A 17969-nucleotide genomic window follows, 5' to 3' on the forward strand; every position below is an offset into this window, starting at 1 on the left:
TGATTTTCCTAGGATAAGTCATATTGACTTCACCAAACAAGTGACGTTCCAACAAATATTATTCTTGACTTGAAGTCACTGTTGTGACATGGTATGTCATAATCACAACATAAAGTCATGCCCTAATAAGAAAGATAATAAATGCAAGCAACAGGTTGACAGTTAAAGTTGTTATCTTTAATGAAATGACTTTGGAAATAGCATTAATTTCCACGACACCAGCATTTTGGGAGTCCCATAAAATATGCAGGATTACATTCCAATGCCAATATTACAGGCAGATCTCCTTTCACATGGCAAATAGGATCAAGAAAGCAACCATCAGACAGAAGAGACCCATAGCTTCAGACAGGGCGAATCCCAGGATAGCATATGAGAACAGCTGCTGCTTCAGAGAAGGATTTCTAGAAGAAAATAAAGGTGTAAGATCTTTTCATCTTCAAGAAGTTTTTCATACTCAGCTTAATGTTTCTCACAGATTTAGAATCTCATACTCCCCTTGCACAGATTCTATAACAGAAAATTCAGTAAATCCAAGCATAAGCTTTCTATAAGCAAGGATTTCATGGAAGAGAAGTGACTTAGTTATTAAGGTTAGATTCAAATTATGCAGATTACATGTCTTTTCCAAGTAAGTATAGACTACATTCATTCTCTGCATCTACTTTCTTCCCATATGGGAACTATTAGCACTATAAGTTTACTTCATATCTTTCACATTACAACTGTACTCTAAGGAAGCTGAAAACATTATGTAGCTCACAGAAAAATCCAGGAACTGAAACCATCTAGACAAAGGAAATTAGTACGCAATGGTTTGTTATTAAAAAAAAAGCAATGCATTATTCCAGGGCAAGGGGAGGACTTTTCAGCATAGCAATATGCAGTAATACTCCAAAAACTTACTGACGTTCATGCCTATGACAAAAGAGGAGACGTTTATTTTGTATGAAAAGCCTCTCATGTTTCTTAAATCAAAGCTGAACTTCCTTGCCTTCAGTAGGGTTTTTTAAAAAACCTTTATTAAGACAAAAGACTTAGGTCTTAACTGCTAGAAAGAATAATGAAATAAATATTTCCTTAATGTCTGTTTTATTAAGTTCCTCTTTAGGACGTCTCCCTTCTTCTAGGGGAGAATCTAGGCTAGATTTTGAATTCAGTTCTGGAAGTGAATGCTGCGACACTGAACTTCAGTGACAAAAGCACTGACCAAGACTAACAATCTCTTTTCTTTCATGTCTCTTGTCCATGCAGACAGTTCTGGATCAGTGTGAAACAATGAAGTTCTGAATTGATCCAGAGAGCCATCCTGTTGAATATACTGCAGCTTCACACTATTCCATTTAGCCATGTTTAACACTAGCAATATTAACAGAACCTAATACACCTCCATCATTCTTACTACAACTTAGCTTACTGGGAATGCTGCATCAAGATACAACTGCAAGTAATTCAACACTTGTTGAGGGAGATTGATTACCTGGCGTAGCCAATGATTAGACTACCGAAGACTGTTCCAATACCAGCACCAGATCCAGCCACACCTACTGTGGCAGCACCAGCACCAATGAATTTGGCAGCAGTGTCAATGTCCCTGCTGACAGCACTAGTCTGGAATTCCCTAAGTGCTAGTTGAGAGACAGTGCTTTGGGCCCCATTAAGCGTCGATTTGCCCTAAGAAAACAAGACATGAAAAAAACATTATATTCAGACACAGACTATTTCTGGTGATACAGCACTACTTCATAGTTACAAAAGTTGCATTAGAACCAGAGTCTAGTTACTCTTGCAAGTGATGAGACTATAAGAGATAAGGAGAATGTTACCTGTTTACCTGAAAGCAACCAACATAAAATGCAAAGGACTTTTCTTAAGTGAAACAGCAGGACAGCAACAAGTATTATTAAAGGTTTGATTTAAAGCAAGCTTCAGAGCATATTTGTGTTAGTACAAGTGAACTCTAGGTTGAGAACATATAGGCTCACCAGGTACTTTAGGAAGATACAGAATTTTGTTTATAAGGTACCTCTCCAGTCCTTGCCTCTGGCCTAGAAAACACAGATGCTGAAATTGGTCTGTACAAGATTCTTGATCCAACACGGATCTGCAAGAGGAGGAAAAAAATTAAAGAGCAGTACTTAGCTACAACTGTCCTCATAAGACCTTCTTTAAGTTATTAAGGCTATTATTTACTAAGCCACTTGCCTTATTAGAATGATAACAATTTTTGCATAGCCAGATATACAGAACACCATACAGAAACAAACTCCACACGCAATTCAATAGCACCGTTTTCCAAAGCCATTACAGCAAACAGCAAGACCATTCAGCGAGCCTGTGCATGCGGTACACTGACAGGAAAGGGAACAAATCAGCAGCCACGTAAGAGCCAAACAGGCTGGCAGGCAGCGACGTACATTTTACAACGTAAAAATAAAAGCCACCATAATTAATTCCCGAGCCGCTAAACGCACAGACGCGGCCCGGACTGGGAAACGCCGCGAGGCATAAATGAATGAAGGCTGTCTCACAAGAGGCCTGCGCGTGCCCTTGGGCTGCCAGCACTCTAAGGTCACAGCGCACAAAGCGCTTCTTGCAGGGAGAGCCTTGCGCGCAACACGCGAGCGGCGACGTTCTGCAGCGCGAAAGGACATCGGGAAGGAGAAGAGCCCCTTGCCTCCCAAGGACAAGAAGCCCAGCCCCGCGCGGGCCGAACCACGGCCCGCAGTTTGACCTACAGTAGCGCTGCGGGCCCGGCTGCACCGCGGCCCCCCCTCGCGCTCCTCACCTCGGCCAAGGGCCCCACCAAGGATGCGGGAAGGAGACCGCGGCCCCGCGCCCGGGAAGCCCCCGCCTCATCTCGCCCCACGGGGCCCGCCCGTCTCGGGCGCCCGGCGGCAGACCCGCCACCCCGCGGCGGTGCGGCGGCGGGGAGGAGCGAGCGAGCCCGCCCGCGGGGCCGGGAGTGACCCACTCACCAGGGCGGGCGAAGCGGCGAGCTTGGCGCAGGCGAACATCTCGGCGGGCGGGCGGCGTCCCCGGGGCCACGATCCGGAGTCTCTGCGGAGAGAGCGAAAGGGTGAGCGGGCCGCGACGGCGGCGATGGGGGCGGATGCCCCGGCCGGCGCTCACCCTCTGCGGCTGCCGCTCCTCGGGGCCGACGGGCTGAGCGCAGCTGTGCGCAGGCGCGGCGGGACCGGCGGCGGGAACCCGGATGCGGCGCGGCGGAAGAGGAGGAAACGGCGCCAAGGTCACTTTATGCCGACGCCATTGGCGGCGGCGGGGGGCGCGAGCCTCGACACGCCCCATCAGTGGCCACGCCCCTATGCGTGGCCACGCCCATCCTTAGCCATGCCCGCGCTCGGACGCCCCCTCCTTCGACCACGCCCGCCCGCCCGCTCTGAGGTCTCCCCGCAGCCTCGGCAACGGAACAGCACGCTTCGTATTTGCTTATTGCATCCTTGCTGGGGTGTTCTGCCATCCTCCAGCTGACACCGTGCCTTCTCACATTGCGCATTTTTCTGTCAGCTCCCACAACCAAGCCGCAGTCTCATCGGTGCTATACGTTTTCTGTTATGATTCCCACTCTGGAATGCTGTGCAAAAACACATGCACAAGCTGCTCGGTCTGTGCAGCATCGACACCACCATTAAGCACCTGTTAATTGTTGCACTTAAGGTATAACAGCTGATACTACATTTTACATCCAGCTCAGCTGTTGCTTTAGGGAGGGGTCAGGAGAGCAGTTACTGATCTCCAGGGACCCTACTCAGCTTAATTCAAGCAAGTCTCCTTTAAAAAAGACTTCTGTTAACCTCACAGTTTTTTATCTGCATAAAACGCTGCTCAGTCCACTGGTGTGCCAGAGAATGGCACAATTCCTGTTTGTTCAGCATATGTTTAAACCCTTAAGTTCTACAGGGAGTTGGATCTTGTGTGTACAATGTACCTGTAAGCAGGCATTTCTGGCTGGAGTTTGTGGGCTGGTTTCCATCCAGATACAGACAAACACTGGCAGCTGTAGAGTGGGTCAGAAGAATGCGTTTAGAAATTCAGCAGGTCACATGCTGTACAACGTCAAATAAGTGTCTGTGTCCAGAGTGCTTTGCACCAAAGGCTCTGTCAGTATCCTACATTCATTATTAATAACTTACAAGAGATGAATGTCTGTTCTGTATCTGCTGAAGGGGAAATCTTATCTAGTCAGGAGAAATCCCACTGTCCAAAGTCTAAGTAGACAGCTCTCTTAGATCAAAACCTATTCCTTCAGGTTAATTTTTATCTGCCAGCAGGTGATTAGTACCTCCAAGCATGTCACACACTCACACTAGTCTTAAAAACAAACAAACAAACAAACAAACAACCCAGCTCTTTTGAAGAAGAGATGTGTTTGGAAAACCACTGTATTTTGATAGCCCTTACCAGCTGGTAGGACACCGAAGAGTAAAATTGGATCAAAAGCCTCCTGAGAAAGTCCTAATGTGTGTGAAAATGTAGAAATGGTGTTACTGCCTCCGGGTTAGCTGTCCAGAGCTTCTGTATTTATGCAGGGCATTGATTGCTACTGATGCACAAAGTCACGGTTTGTCACTGTCTGGCCCACGTTTCAGCACAGACTATCTCACACCTCTCCCATTCACTGCTGTGTGGTTGACTCTTACCAATCACAATTAATGGATAACTGGAGCAATAGCTTGTGGGAGGAAGCTATATAGAGCAGAATTAATATGCTGTGGGATATTTAAAATGACTTAGATCCAGAAAGAAGGAATTAAGCCATTATTATAAGGCTCTGCTTTAAGTAGGATTTCTCTTGGTAGTATGCTGTTCAGATCCACTTGCTTTATTGATTATCAGTAGTTGGCAAATCTTGCCATTAGCAGTTCTGGAAGTTTTAATTGCTGACTTGGCTGGATTGGAAGTGATGTTTCACAGGAAAGCAGACAGTAGAGTTTTGGGTTTTTTCTTTCTTCTCATCATAGTAAAGTTCTCTTTAAAACAGAAAAGGGAGAATCTGCTTCCTGAGTGATCTTTGTGCCTTGGAGTACTTACCCAAGCTGCTTTTTGCTTAGATTCATTTTCTTTTAGTCTCAACAGCTCTGTTCAGTGAAGAGTTGAAGGCAATTAATAACATAAAACTAATTCAGGCTATAGAGCATTCTGCTCAACTATTCATTGATTATTTTAACACTGGAGTCCTAGAAACTGATGGCATGAACTAAAAAACAAAACAGCACACCATGTCTGTACTTAGCAAGACTCTGGATGTATACAAATCCTATTAAGAGCTCTAGTACAATTTGAATAAAAAAAATCACAATAATCCCAGCTATGTCATTTTTGGGTTTCTAAGATCTGCTTTAAATTACAGAATGATTATATGTATATATACAATAGCCATTACACATCTAAGTAAAGAGTTGTCAGGAAAAAAAACTACTACAACAGAAACTGAGCAAAGGAAGGTGTTCTCACCTTCATCCTAGCTATTGGATTCTGTTGGAAAGTGAGACCAAGGCTCCAGAGCAGCCAGAAAGAGGTGTAGAATCACTTTCACCCTGGATAACAAAGCGATAACAAAACTCTGTTGTCCAGCATTCATGTCCTGCTGGTTGGTTTCAGTATGCTCTACGCCAGTAAAAATATTCAGTAATGCAGCCACAATTTTATAAAGCCCAGCATGGCATGTGACCTCAAAAATTCATTTTCTATGTCAAGAAAAATTATGGTTTTTCTAAAATAATGAACATAATCTGATTACATATTTGTATTTGCATTATAAAATTCTTAACGGGTTGACAAAGAGTTTTACTTTGTTTCCCACCTGTTAGTCCACATGTGTCATGGTTGCCACCTTCAGGTCACATTTTCATGTGTTTAAACATTGCTATTAGGCATCTACCCAATATTTTTTTGGAATTTGTTTTGTTACCGCATTTTATCAAAAATAATCTACTGATGTTTGATCACTTTTTTTTTTTTTTTTAATAAATACAAAGACAATTCAAAACCTACAGAATTAAAGTATCTCTTAGAACAAGAACTCCCATAAGTCAAGTGCTTTCCTCAGATGGTTTATGTGTTTCCCATGGCTGGTTCAGTCTGCCTCTGTGCTGTGCTGCAAAAAAAAGCCCAACTGATACCTGAAATGGTCACTGAAATGGTGATTGGATAGAACACACAGATGCATTGCTAGTTTACGGCATGTCACTAAGATTAAATTAGAATAAGTCCAGCAGTGCACTGAACATCTTTTCTAACAGAAAACACAGTTCAGCTGTAAGTTGGCAACATTAACTGCATGGTTTAGAATGCAAAGCTGGCAACAAAATTACACCACAGATCCAGAGAACAGCACAGGCAGCCAAGATTTTGGCTGTAGTAGAAGCACTGAGACCAAAAGTTTCCGGCTGCTGAAGTTGAAGACACCATAAGCAAAGGGAAGTTTCACCAGGGAGTGTGGCAACACCAAATTCATAGTTTTTAAACAATAATATCTAAGCTGTTTGTGAGATTTTTTACTTGGTGTTTCTCAGAACCATTTGGCTCTGGGCGTGTGTTTGTGGGATCTGTATTTTAGTTGTTGATAAGGTAGAAAGAGAAACACATAATGTAGTTGCCCAGTTCTCAGAAACATAAGCATTACCAATTTCCATTTAGGGATTAAATCAGCTTTTGAGTAACTTATATATAATAAGTGACTCTGGGCTGTTTCTCCCTCTCTGCAGTGTGTAGATCCAGTTTATAGTCCCTGGTGGGAGGGAAGATGGGATCACAGCCATTAATGTATTCAAGATTCACCTGCTTAATTGTAAATGACATATCTCGCAAGTACGAGTCTCAATTCTCTCACGCTCGCAGACTGCTTTAGGATGAGTGCCCAAAAAGAAGTGATAAAGACAGAACATCCGTTAACATCCCAAAGCCCTCCGTCAGATGGCCCAGCAGAAAGCCTGCAGGATGGCACTGAGCCTGAGCCCGGCCCTGCCATGCTGCTGCCAGTCTGAGCCTGTGGAAATAGTTGTTCACTTCAGCTGGCAACTGCCGTGGTTTGCATGGCTCAGGCGGGCTATTTTTAAATTGCTGTAATTAATTTTGCTCACAGCTACAAAATAGATCATATATTGTTATGTCCTGTACCTAAAGCACAGGAATTCAGACAGCCCACCCTGCCTGCATCCTGTCCCAAGTGCTTAGACTCAAGGCACACGCCAGTCCCTGGCATGCCTGCATTCAGCCCCATCTGCCGTGCTGGCCCTGTGCCCACTCAGAATTAGCTATGCCAATTTCAGCAGGGCAGAGGTGCTAACCAAACATGGTTTTAGAGGGACAGCTTTCAGAGCACAGTGAGAGTCATCTCTTTTGCCAGCAGATCCTGCTGTTTGTAAATAATTCCAGCTTAAGGCCACATGCTTCATTACATGGGATCACATCTCTAGATGCTTGGAGGCATTATTAAAAAAAATAAAAATAAAAATCAACAAATGCCTTCTGTATTTCTCTTTCAGTTTGGTGTGGTGCTTGGTATTCTTCATGTGGAGAGTGACTGCTCTGCTCCTTGTTAACAGGAGAGAGCCATCAGCTCTATGTACTGCAAGCCATCTTAGCAGGACTCGGTAGCAAGGCAGAGGCAGCAAAATGCAGGAGTTTAGCAGAGCTGCACTGCTCTTTCCAGCAGCTCTCAATTGCTTTGTGCCTGAGGTCAGGATGACAGAGCATTGCCTTTTTGCACTTTCTTGATTCTGGACAAATTTGCAGAAGGCATATCTGAGTCCCACCCAATTCCAAAGCAGCATGCATACAAGACAAAATTAATGCTGCTCAGTAAACTGTTTATTATAATGAGGAGTCTGTATATGATCTATAAATACTATAATAATATAACATTGACACCGTTGTAGTATATTATAGCTGCACCTGACTCCATTCCACCCCCCCCATAACAGGTTACTTGTGTTTGCAGAATTACTCTATGAACCCAGAAATACCTTAGGAAAGTGCAAAATCTGTTCCCAAGCTTCACCTCCACAGATCACTGTGCTCAAATTTAAGATGCAACCTTATAGCTAAGAATATTTTGCCCAGAGTTCTCCAAAAATAATTTCCAGAATAAAATAAGATTTGGTGCAGGTAATCTACAGGCAGACTTCTTTAGTTCTAAGTACTGAGTTCTAAACATTTTGCTGTCTAGACAGGATCTGTGGCAATGAAACCCAAAAGCCCACCTCCCCTAATGCTATCAAAGAACCTAAGGCTATTTTAAACCTATATTTAACATCTCCCTGAAACAAAACTGCATTTAAGAAAATGTAGAAGAATTAAATTTTTGGAGGTCTTATGCTTTTCAAGGGTTAGAGTAACAAGAAGACACTAGAATTTGAAAAATCTATCAAGAATCAAGGTCTAGACTTATAAAATACTTGTACTAAGTGTACATTTCAGGTATATTTCTGGTCCTATTTTCTTTGATGTAGGTTTATGAAATCAGGTACAGTTAATAAGATTTCATAGGTTTGTAAGCATACTTAACATATATTTCCTATGATACTGAAAAGTCAATCTTCAAAATACTATACTAATCTCAAGAAATGAAAATAGTCTCATTTCAGAGCACATTAGCACATTGCTGTATCATTTGCTCCCAACATCTCTCCCTCTCACTTGTCTTCTTGCCTTAGTTTTAACAGTTTTTAGCTGGCATTCTAGAGCAGAGTACTGTTTTGTTTTCAATACCACTTGATCTCAGAGGCACTCCTTTTTTTCTTCTTTCCCCTAGCTCCTAAAAGCATTCCCTCATAGTTCTATTAATGGCCTGGCTTCCACACAGCTGTTAGCATTTCCAATTGCCTCACATACCGGTCAAATCTGTGTTCTTTTTGAGAGACAATACCGATATCATAACCAGAAAGTGATCTTCCCAGCAGTGCCCCATCCACGGTCTTGGTTACTGTGTTCCTCAGAGATCACCTGCACCATGTGGGAGATCTGGCTCCTGGGGGCTCTTGCAGTTTGGGGAGAGCTGTAATTTGATAGATAAATACCAATCACAAGGGCGAATGTTATTGCTGCGTGGTAAAATGTCAGCTGTGAGGGCTGCAGTGAGCAACTAGCTCGTTATCCCTCCATCCAAACCTCATCTTCTTCACTAGAACCGAGGTGGTCTGTGGCACTCAGCCAGAGTGCACCAAAGAGCAGCACAACTCAGGGTAGGAGGGGAGCTGCCTGGAGAAGCGACCTGTGTTCCTACAGCTCACAAGCTTCACCTCGTTGAAACTACTATCTCAGGAACACCAATAATTAGAGACGCATATGCTTGCTAATTTGAAAAAGACATGGCGGGCATGCATAGGTTCATGTCTGGATAGTGCTTTTAATGCCTCTAAAATGACTAATAGTGTGTATATATAGTGACATCCAGTGTTCAGTCAGATCAACCACAGGTCTGTACTCTGTAAGGTCATTCAATTAAAAGATTTATTACATACCCTATTTAAAATGCCTGTGTAAAGATACCAGGCTAATCTGAATATTAACTACCTGCCAACTTCAACACACCTCCACAATAAAAGTTTCCTTCCTGGCTTGTTGGGGAACAAAAATGGTGTGGCTCTTGTATAATGCTTTAACTTTCTCTTTTTATGACAGCAAGCGGCTGATTATTCCCAGGTGCTCCTGATTTCTTCTTTCTCTGCTTCTGTTGCTGTGAATGTGGCCATTAAAGCAGCAGTCATAAAGGATGTGTTCACCACTTCCTTCTCTGCCTGTCTCTTAACATAGCCACAAGTTCACCGTCTTCCATCCACATTAATTCCCTGAGGTATCCACACAGTATTTGTGTTGACTGCCTTAATTTTGATCTTCTCTAATCATTCCCTGCCAGATGGTAGTTAAAGTTTAATGGTCCCTGTAAAAATAGTTCCCTTTCTTCTTTTAATCAGTCACGTGTGTTTGCTTAGCTAACTGTTAGATGTTCAGAAAGCACGAAGGGACCACCAACACAATTACTTCAAAATATACATCCGTGCTGTGATTTCAGCGTTATGCAAAAGTAAAGAGTAACAGAATAGGTGAGGTTTCTTGAAATCAGCATGGGCTACATAGCTCTGTTTTTTTCTATGTTTCTTTAGATGTATTAAAAAAAAAAAAAAAAAATACTAATTTGTAACATTTTGTATAAACAAATGCAAATCACCTTTGGTGTTCTCTAGGCTGTTTTGTTTGTATGTGCTGTGCTAAATAGCATGGGGGTTGTGTTTTTAGGGATTGCTTGAGCAATGCATTTAGGCACGTACCCGTCTTGGAGCGGATGGGTATGACTAAATGTCTCCAACAAGGTGCTTGGCATGTACTTCCCATTAGGTCCCCAAGGAGTTCCCATGAAGTTATTTACCTCCTCTGTGTTTCAGAGTACATGTCAACGCTTGTTGACACACAGCCTGAAATTCACCAGTATATATTTACTTGACTTAAGCCCATTAGAGGTTTGGGCATTTTGCTGAATCAAGAATTTAATTCAATTACACATTCATGCTCTGTCTAAGTAGCAAATTGCTTTACAAGAAAATGGTCTAAGTCGTATCAGATACCTATAGAGTGCACAGGTAGTACTGCACCACTGAGGAATGTAGAGAGCCTGGAAAAGTGATGGGCTAAAAGCTGAATCCAGCTCACAGTGCTGCCCGTGGAAGGATTGCTGTTGAATTAAGTGGGGGCTGGATCAGCTCCCGAGTGTCTTGCCTAAAGCGATACAGGAAATATGTAGCAGAGCCACTAACAGAACCCAGATCTCCTGATTCAAATTAGGCTTCTTTCCTATCCAGCATTTGTGTATACAGCAACTGGGTGTCATTGTGGCCAGCACAGGGGACATCCTGGATTAGAGCTCTTGTGAGGACACCTGCAAGCTGCAGGCTTCATGCTGCTGATGCACCTCAGGAACATGAGTCCAGAGAAAGTGAAGAGCATCTCGCAGTTTCCTTCCCAGTGGACAACAGAGCAAACTGGGGCCCTTGCATCTTCTGCCAAAGAGTATATGAACAGCCACCTCCAAAATAAGGCACCAGATATGACAAAGTATAGTGCAAATAGTGTTTTAAATGAGAATGAGGGAATTCAATTGTAAGAACTTTCTGATCACCTTAGTGCCAATTGCTTGGAAGCTGGACAACAAAGGGAGTTGCTTTGGCTTCAGTTCTTCCTGAACTGAAGTCCAGTTACACCTTAATTAGCAGTGAGTAATGTAGTTCTAACATAGTAGAAATAGCTATGACATTTTACTTTAAAAATTGACCCAAAAGGAAAAATTTCTGTTCTGTAGATAAATGTTTTTCCTTGATTCCTTTTTACATGCAGCTTCTTTGGGAAAGATCTAAGCCAGAGAGTTGAGGAGTAGATGGTGCTGTGTCATGATAATAACCATTATCTCACTGAGATCAGTGCCTCGAGGTACAAGATGCTGGAAAAAAAAGTGTCATAAAAGCCAGTCCCTGTGCAGAGGAACGTGAAGTCTAAATACTCAAGCTATTTTGTAAATCTGGGACACAAGAAGTTGATTTGCCCAGTGTTACACTGTAGCAGTTGCTAGTGACTCACTCCTGATCTCCTGTGCCTTAGTCAATGGCCTTAACTCCAGCAGCATCCTTCTTCTCTATTAATATTTAATTAAAATGGCAGCAGAGTCCAGCTTAGCTGAATTTCCATATGTGTGAGCTGTAAAATCTGTTAGCTGGGGAAAAATGGACATACCTTTATTTTTTTCTCCCTTGGTTCCTTTGCATATTTCCACATCAGAAAAACATTCATTGTTTCCTTCCCTGCTTGGCTGAGGACTGCAAACACATAAGTGATCAAAATAGAGCTTGGGCTGATGATGGCTAATAGCAGGTGTCAAAGTGAAGGTGTTCCCCTGTGGACACAACCCATCATGGTTGGGCTGGTGCCCAACTCATAGGAGGGAACACGAGTCTTTCACATGGAAAGGGAGATAAATTGCATCTAAACACTCTAATGATGATAATGTAGAGAGACAGATGTGGTAACTGAGTGTTAGAATCCCTCCATACGCTCTTCTATTATACAATCGCATTATGTACTATTGACTAGCACAAGCCAGATGCAAAAGCACAATGTTGTTTGAATTTATCCTTTGGATTTCTCCAGATTTGTATTGTTCAGAGATGGACAGAATTGTTTTCCAGTGGTGAACTGACACACAGGTAATTTCTATGAGCTCATGCTAAGAGTGCAGTGGAGAGCTCTCAACAGCATTTGCTTTAGCAGCACAACTTTTGTTAAAACATCGACCTACAAAAACCAAGATAAATACAGCTCAGAAATCCTCATTCTGTGTCTTTGCCCCAGATGTGGCCACTGACATCTTTGCAAAGAGAGTGCCACGCACAGGAATTGTAACTCAGAAGCACTGTGGATCTGCTTTACATAAATGCAAATGCCATAATGATTTCAGAAGGTTAAAGGAAAGGAAAGCATAGAAGGGAGTAGAGGACTGATTGCCAAGTTGGAGCATGGAGAATATGTAGCAACCACATAGAACATTTATACACCTGATATAGCATACACCAGTTGTTAAGGCAGAAAGCCAAAGGTAATGAGCACCGTGAGCATTATGAGAGCTCCTTCTTGGCCTGGCTTCCTGTCTGTAATTGAAGCTCTATCCTCTACTGATCCTTCAGGTGCTATCAGAGTGATTTTCTCCAGGCTTCAGGAGAGAACCAGTCCCTGAAGAGGGGAGGAAATTTTTTTTTACATTATAGCTGTGTGCTGGAAGAAAGCTATGGATGTAGCTCATGAGTATTCTTAATAGTTTTCAGAGAAAGTGAAATTCCTAAGTGAGGTTTTGATTTTAATTTAGAAAGTGATTTTTATGTGTGCTGTAAGGTGAACGGAAAGCCATATATGTGTTTACATGTTTGTGTTTTTAGAACTTGTCCTTCAGGAATTGTACATCGATGTCTCCATTGTGTTTATTAGTATTTATTTTTAAAAACATTTTTATAGAGTATTGGAAAAAATTGAGGCCAATAATAGCCATCCATAAGTACTATCCATCACTCTGCACTCTCTATCAGTTTTAACAGTAGGCTTTTTTCTGTTTCTCTTTAGCCAGCTTCTAGTGTATTCACAGGTAATGAGTGGTTACATGACATTATAATTTTATTCCTGAGTAATGGGTGTTAGCTTTGTTATTTTAGTGAGCTCCTTCTCATCTACAACATTGAATTTCTACTCTGTGAAGCTGTAAATTTCTTTCTATTTCAGTTTACAGCCCTGAAATCTTTTTAAACGAATAATGTATGCTTAAGATAACCAGACTGGGAAATCAAACACTAACTAACTTGGCAGTCTCATTTAACTGCACAAAGTAGCAACTTTGCTTGCCTTCCACATTCTATCTTCCTTTCTATGCTTTCACTTCAGTTACAAATTATTTAAGAACAACGTGCACTTTTGGATTAGGCAAGGGACCTGGGACAATTATATGTTGATAAGCATTCAAATATATTTTTTAATCTATTCACTTTATGGTTAAGTATGAGGTGTCTGAGTTCAGAAGCATCTGTAAGGAACGTCCACATAGGAAAAACTTCAGAAATTTTTTAAAGATAAGGCAGTAATTCTGGGAAGCATTGACTACGCTACTGAGAAATCAGAAAGTTTAGAAAAAACATCAGACTTTTAGAGAACATGCACATTTAGAGAACACTGAAATGAAAAAAAAATAACGATGTATTTATGTCTCTATTTGTATACTTTTCCTGGGTGTTCAGTGATGTGCCATGGCTATTTGAAATGGGAAGGGAAATTCAAAGCAATGAACTTTACTACAAATTGGAAACCATAGAAAACCATGTAGTTTGTTCATTGGCAACTAGACCAGCCAGTGCACTGCACTTTATTGCACGCTTGCAAGGATGAGACAAACTGCTGTCAATATGTGTTCCTGCTGACATCGGTCTGGGAGGACACATCTAAGTAAAGTTGAATGCACTATTTCTGTTACAGGACAGTGAATATAGCTGCTATCCTGATTATAAGAAGGACTTCTTCTGACTGTCCATAACTACCTAAAGTCTTTGCACAATTTGTTTCTCTGTGTATTAGTGAAACATTTTTTTTTTTTGGAGCATACAATAAAAAAGAACACTGGTAGAGTTGAAAGCAAAGCAAACCAAAAGCTAGTATTAATTCATACATTAAGTACTAGTAGTAGACTAACAGGTCCAATATAGAAAAAGTTTCCATGCAGAAGGTATGCTTCTATTTAGTGGTAGAAGTAAGAAATCATTTTAATCACAATGCCATTTGCATTTGGTTTTCAAACAGAAGGCGTTTCTGAGAAGCAGGTACCTAAGCTTCACACCCGCCAAAAGGAACATAGCAAAACCAAATTTTTCAGAGGGATAAATGCCGGAGAAAAATGAGCAGCAGTGTAAAGTACCAGTGCTTCTGCCAAAGACCACGAGGGAAAGTCACACTGTCCTTTTACACCGAGAGCTCACAGGCACTGATTACACTGCACACACCTAGTTCACGGAGAACAGTAAAGAACTGCTTTTGCACCTGTTATTCTTGTATCACACTTTGCATTTTTAATGTTTAGCAGAAGCTGTTGGTGCCTAAAAATCTTTACCAAACATATCCACACAGCATGGAAAAAAAGCTGAAGTCAATAAACTGCATGTCATATGACAGAATCATCTTGCATTTAATTACTAAATTGCAAACACAATTACTAAATTTGGCCCAGGTGCCTGCCTAGAGGGAAGCCAAGTTTTTCTTCCATTTTGAGAAATTGGTTCCTCTTGCTTCTCTGTGGATAAGGAGCGTGCAGTAGGAACACTGCCTGGCACACGCAGGATGCTGCGCGGGTGGCTGAGCACAGGGAGGCACTGAGCACATAGGAAAACTTGTTGTGACCGAGTGGGTACAAGAACAAGAGGTCTGCTGTTCTGCTGGAATCAGAACAGAGCCAGTATTCCCTCTCCCACTAGCTGCTTCTTTACAGAGAAGCCCATCTCTCTGACATTTTCTGCCATTTTCCCTATATGTTTCCATGATAACATGACACAGAAGAAACATAAAATTTTGTATAACTACAAACAGGCATTCAGTAAATGCCAAAAATAACTAACCAGTCACATTTTGGAAGCAAGTAAACAGCAGTCATAGTAAAAGTGTGTAAAAGAAATAGGTTCACCTAATTTAAAACAGTAAAATGACCAGATTCCAGGGCTGAAATTGTCCCTGAGGTAATACCATGACTTCACTCAGGAAATATTACTCAGTGGAATTACAGCTGGAATGTAACCCAAAGAGTCATCTTCAGAAGCATCATTCCTGGAGTGTAAAATATCCTGCTCCTCCCATTCCTAGCGTGAGGTTCTGATTGCAATTCACGTTTCTGTGCAATGCAATATCAATCTGCTCATGAGTCATTTTGCTACTCATGAGCTGTATTAAACATTTATTTTTACATCAGTAAGGGTTAATAATCCAAGGAATTCAGCTTTCATCGATGTATCTGATTTCCCCACATTATCTTGAAAATCCTGTCTTGAATATTAAAACACTTAACTTTTTTTGTCTTCCAGTTTCTCATGGCCTTCCCTCTGTGAGATAAGATATCACCAGAATAAAGAGATAAAGTGGTCTCCTACTATGTGGTGGACTGCTCAGTCTGGTAAGGAAAAGGAATTTGTTTTATTTTTGTTTTATTTCTTCATTTACAAAAGTACACAGAAGATTGACATCTAATTAGAGGTTAGGTGTGCAAAGCTCCACAACACAAAGATTTATGGGGAAGGAGGTTTTTGCCCTCAGTGAGATAAATCAAAGGATTGGCAAAAATACAAACTCTACTTAAAAGGAATTGCAGTGAAGCAGTGTCTTACTCCAGAGTGCAGCAGAGGAGAGACAGCTTTCATAGTATCATGTCTCTTTTTCCTTTTTATTACACAGGAATGACCAGATTGAGCATGATTCCTCTAAATTTCACTTAGAAATAATGCATAGAAAAACTGATTGTTTCCAAGCTCTTATTACTTTAATTTGATTCTGCTGTGGAACTGAATAGTCCTGAATTTTTGTTGGCAGATATTTTGTCTAAAAAAAAAAAACCCTCAAACAATATGAATTAACTTTTATTATGCTAAATGTTTAAACTCAGTTAAACTTCTGTTGTCATTGTTATAGTTTGTTTTGTGTTTTAAGTGTCTGCCATTCTTCCATGATTGTGTAAACATTCCCCTGGAGGATCATTGCTGATGTGGAAATTGTGTTGGAATTAGGTTCATATTGTTCTTTCTTATTAGAGAAAAAGCTGAGAAACTGGAATAATGCTGTCATCACCTTCACTGCATTTCTTTTAAAAAATGCTGTCACTGCTGCTGGTGGTGTTTTGTGCTGGAGTACTACTCTAAGAAGTCCAAGTCATTGCAAAGTCCTTTTGTATTTGTGAGAAAACTGGATTTTATTGTTAGTAGCTCTGATCACTGATCTAGGGCTCCTTGGGTACCTAAATGCAGCTATGAGGTCTACACTCCTATTACCATATGTTTGACCAAACATGCATTATGTCATGCTTGGGTACAGCTACAAGCAGTGTGCTGAACACCAAAGAATCAGAATCCTCTGAACTTCAATGCAGCGCTTTAGCTCTTTACCCCTTCATCTTGTGCAGAAGATAAGGCCTACTGTGTAAAGGCAGATTTAACAGGAGGCATGGAACAGCCTCGGATGAAAAAACATATGAATATAATGCAGCACGTGTATCGCTTGAGTAAGATGTTAGTTTCATGGCACCCTGAGTAATTTCTGCTGGGAAAAGTATATGGGTCATTCCTTCAGAGAGCTTGGGGAAGAATCTCTCCTCGAATGCAGTCTAGTGGTTGCTTCAGTGTAAAGATTATTTTTATTTTTTACATGAAGCAGTGTGGTACTGCGCAGAAAGAATTGCTTTTGAAAACAGATGGTGTGGCAATAGCTACTCCGCAATGCACAAGTTGGATGAAATACATCTCATTTTGACGCAAAACTCTTAGGGTGTTAAGCACCTAACATGTATGAACTTGAAATATGTTCCTTTGTCCGATGAAAGTCACAAACCCGAGGCGTAGGACTGCCATTTGACTTTTTCTCGGTGACGACCAGCAGAGGGAGCAGCGGTGACAAAGCCGCGACAGCCCCGAGGCTCAGCTCAGCGCAGGAGGGCCTCGAGTGCCACCAGCTATCCATGCGACCTTCAAACTAAACTCTTGCCCACTCGAAAAATACATGCCACGCAGCAGTAAGGGGTGAGACCTGGCTACACGAAGCATGGCCAGCACATTTTGGAGGCTGAGGGCACGCTCCAAAGACTTTTAGCCAACTTTATTTCTTATTTTGCAACTTAAACCACAGTTCTGTGGGAAAACACGCTTCAAATGTGAAAACTCGAGTTACTCAAGCTAAGATTTTGAAAGATATTGGAATGCACTTCTAAGTTACCATTCATGGTACATGTCTAGTATTCCATACCGACTTTCAACCAGTACTAAAAAGTCTCAGAATCAGACCTCAACAAATGTTTTAGAATTTTCATTCAGTCATATCTACCAAAAAAAAATTAAAAAAAAAAAACTTCACAGCTGTTGGAAAAAATGTAGAAAAGAAGATACAAAGCAGCCTAGCTCAGCTCCTAACAGTTTTCCCTTTCCCTTCCTTTTCACTAGAGGAAAGGAGCACAGAGAATCTCTGAGTCTCAATATGTCAGAGAACTCCTTAGGTGACTGTGTAAGGTTTTATCCATTTCAACAATTGTCTTTACTACACACCAACACCTATGTTGTTGCCACTTCATAGAGAGCAATATGCAGCTACATGCACAAAAGTCCTTACACTGACTTGGATTTTAGCCTGTTCTCCCATGGTTGTTTCCTGACATCCCCTCCCTTCTCCCCCTCCCCCCCCAT

General features: G+C 41.5%; 1 protein-coding gene across 1 annotated transcript; it reads right to left on the reverse strand.

Annotated features, from left to right (window-relative positions):
* Positions 1 to 155: 155 nt before the first annotated feature.
* On the reverse strand, positions 156 to 3219 carry ATP5MC3 (ATP synthase membrane subunit c locus 3). Its single transcript, XM_042874568.1, has 5 exons — positions 3133 to 3219; positions 2979 to 3060; positions 2027 to 2104; positions 1481 to 1674; positions 156 to 404 (listed from the first exon to the last, which is right to left on the reverse strand). The coding sequence occupies exons 2-5, from the start codon at positions 3015 to 3017 to the stop codon at positions 290 to 292; spliced, it is 426 nt and encodes a 141-aa protein (XP_042730502.1). The 5' UTR covers positions 3018 to 3060; positions 3133 to 3219; the 3' UTR covers positions 156 to 289.
* Between the last annotated feature and the right edge of the window lie 14750 nt (positions 3220 to 17969).

This window comes from Lagopus leucura, unplaced genomic scaffold, assembly GCF_019238085.1.
Source record: "Lagopus leucura isolate 7727_CA_CO unplaced genomic scaffold, USGS_WTPT01 Super-Scaffold_100012, whole genome shotgun sequence".
In the NCBI taxonomy this organism is placed as follows: domain Eukaryota; kingdom Metazoa; phylum Chordata; class Aves; order Galliformes; family Phasianidae; genus Lagopus; species Lagopus leucura.

Excerpts from the sequence above, each read along its gene's own strand:
- ATP5MC3 (XM_042874568.1), bottom strand. The coding sequence starts at position 3,017 with ATGTTCGCCTGCGCCAAGCTCGCCGCTTCGCCCGCCCTG. Across the intron at positions 2,105-2,978 it reads TCGCCGCTTCGCCCGCCCTG|ATCCGTGTTGGATCAAGAAT; the intron begins GTGAGTGGGTCA and ends CTCCTCTTGCAG. Across the intron at positions 405-1,480 it reads CTAATCATTGGCTACGCCAG|AAATCCTTCTCTGAAGCAGC; the intron begins GTAATCAATCTC and ends ATTTTCTTCTAG.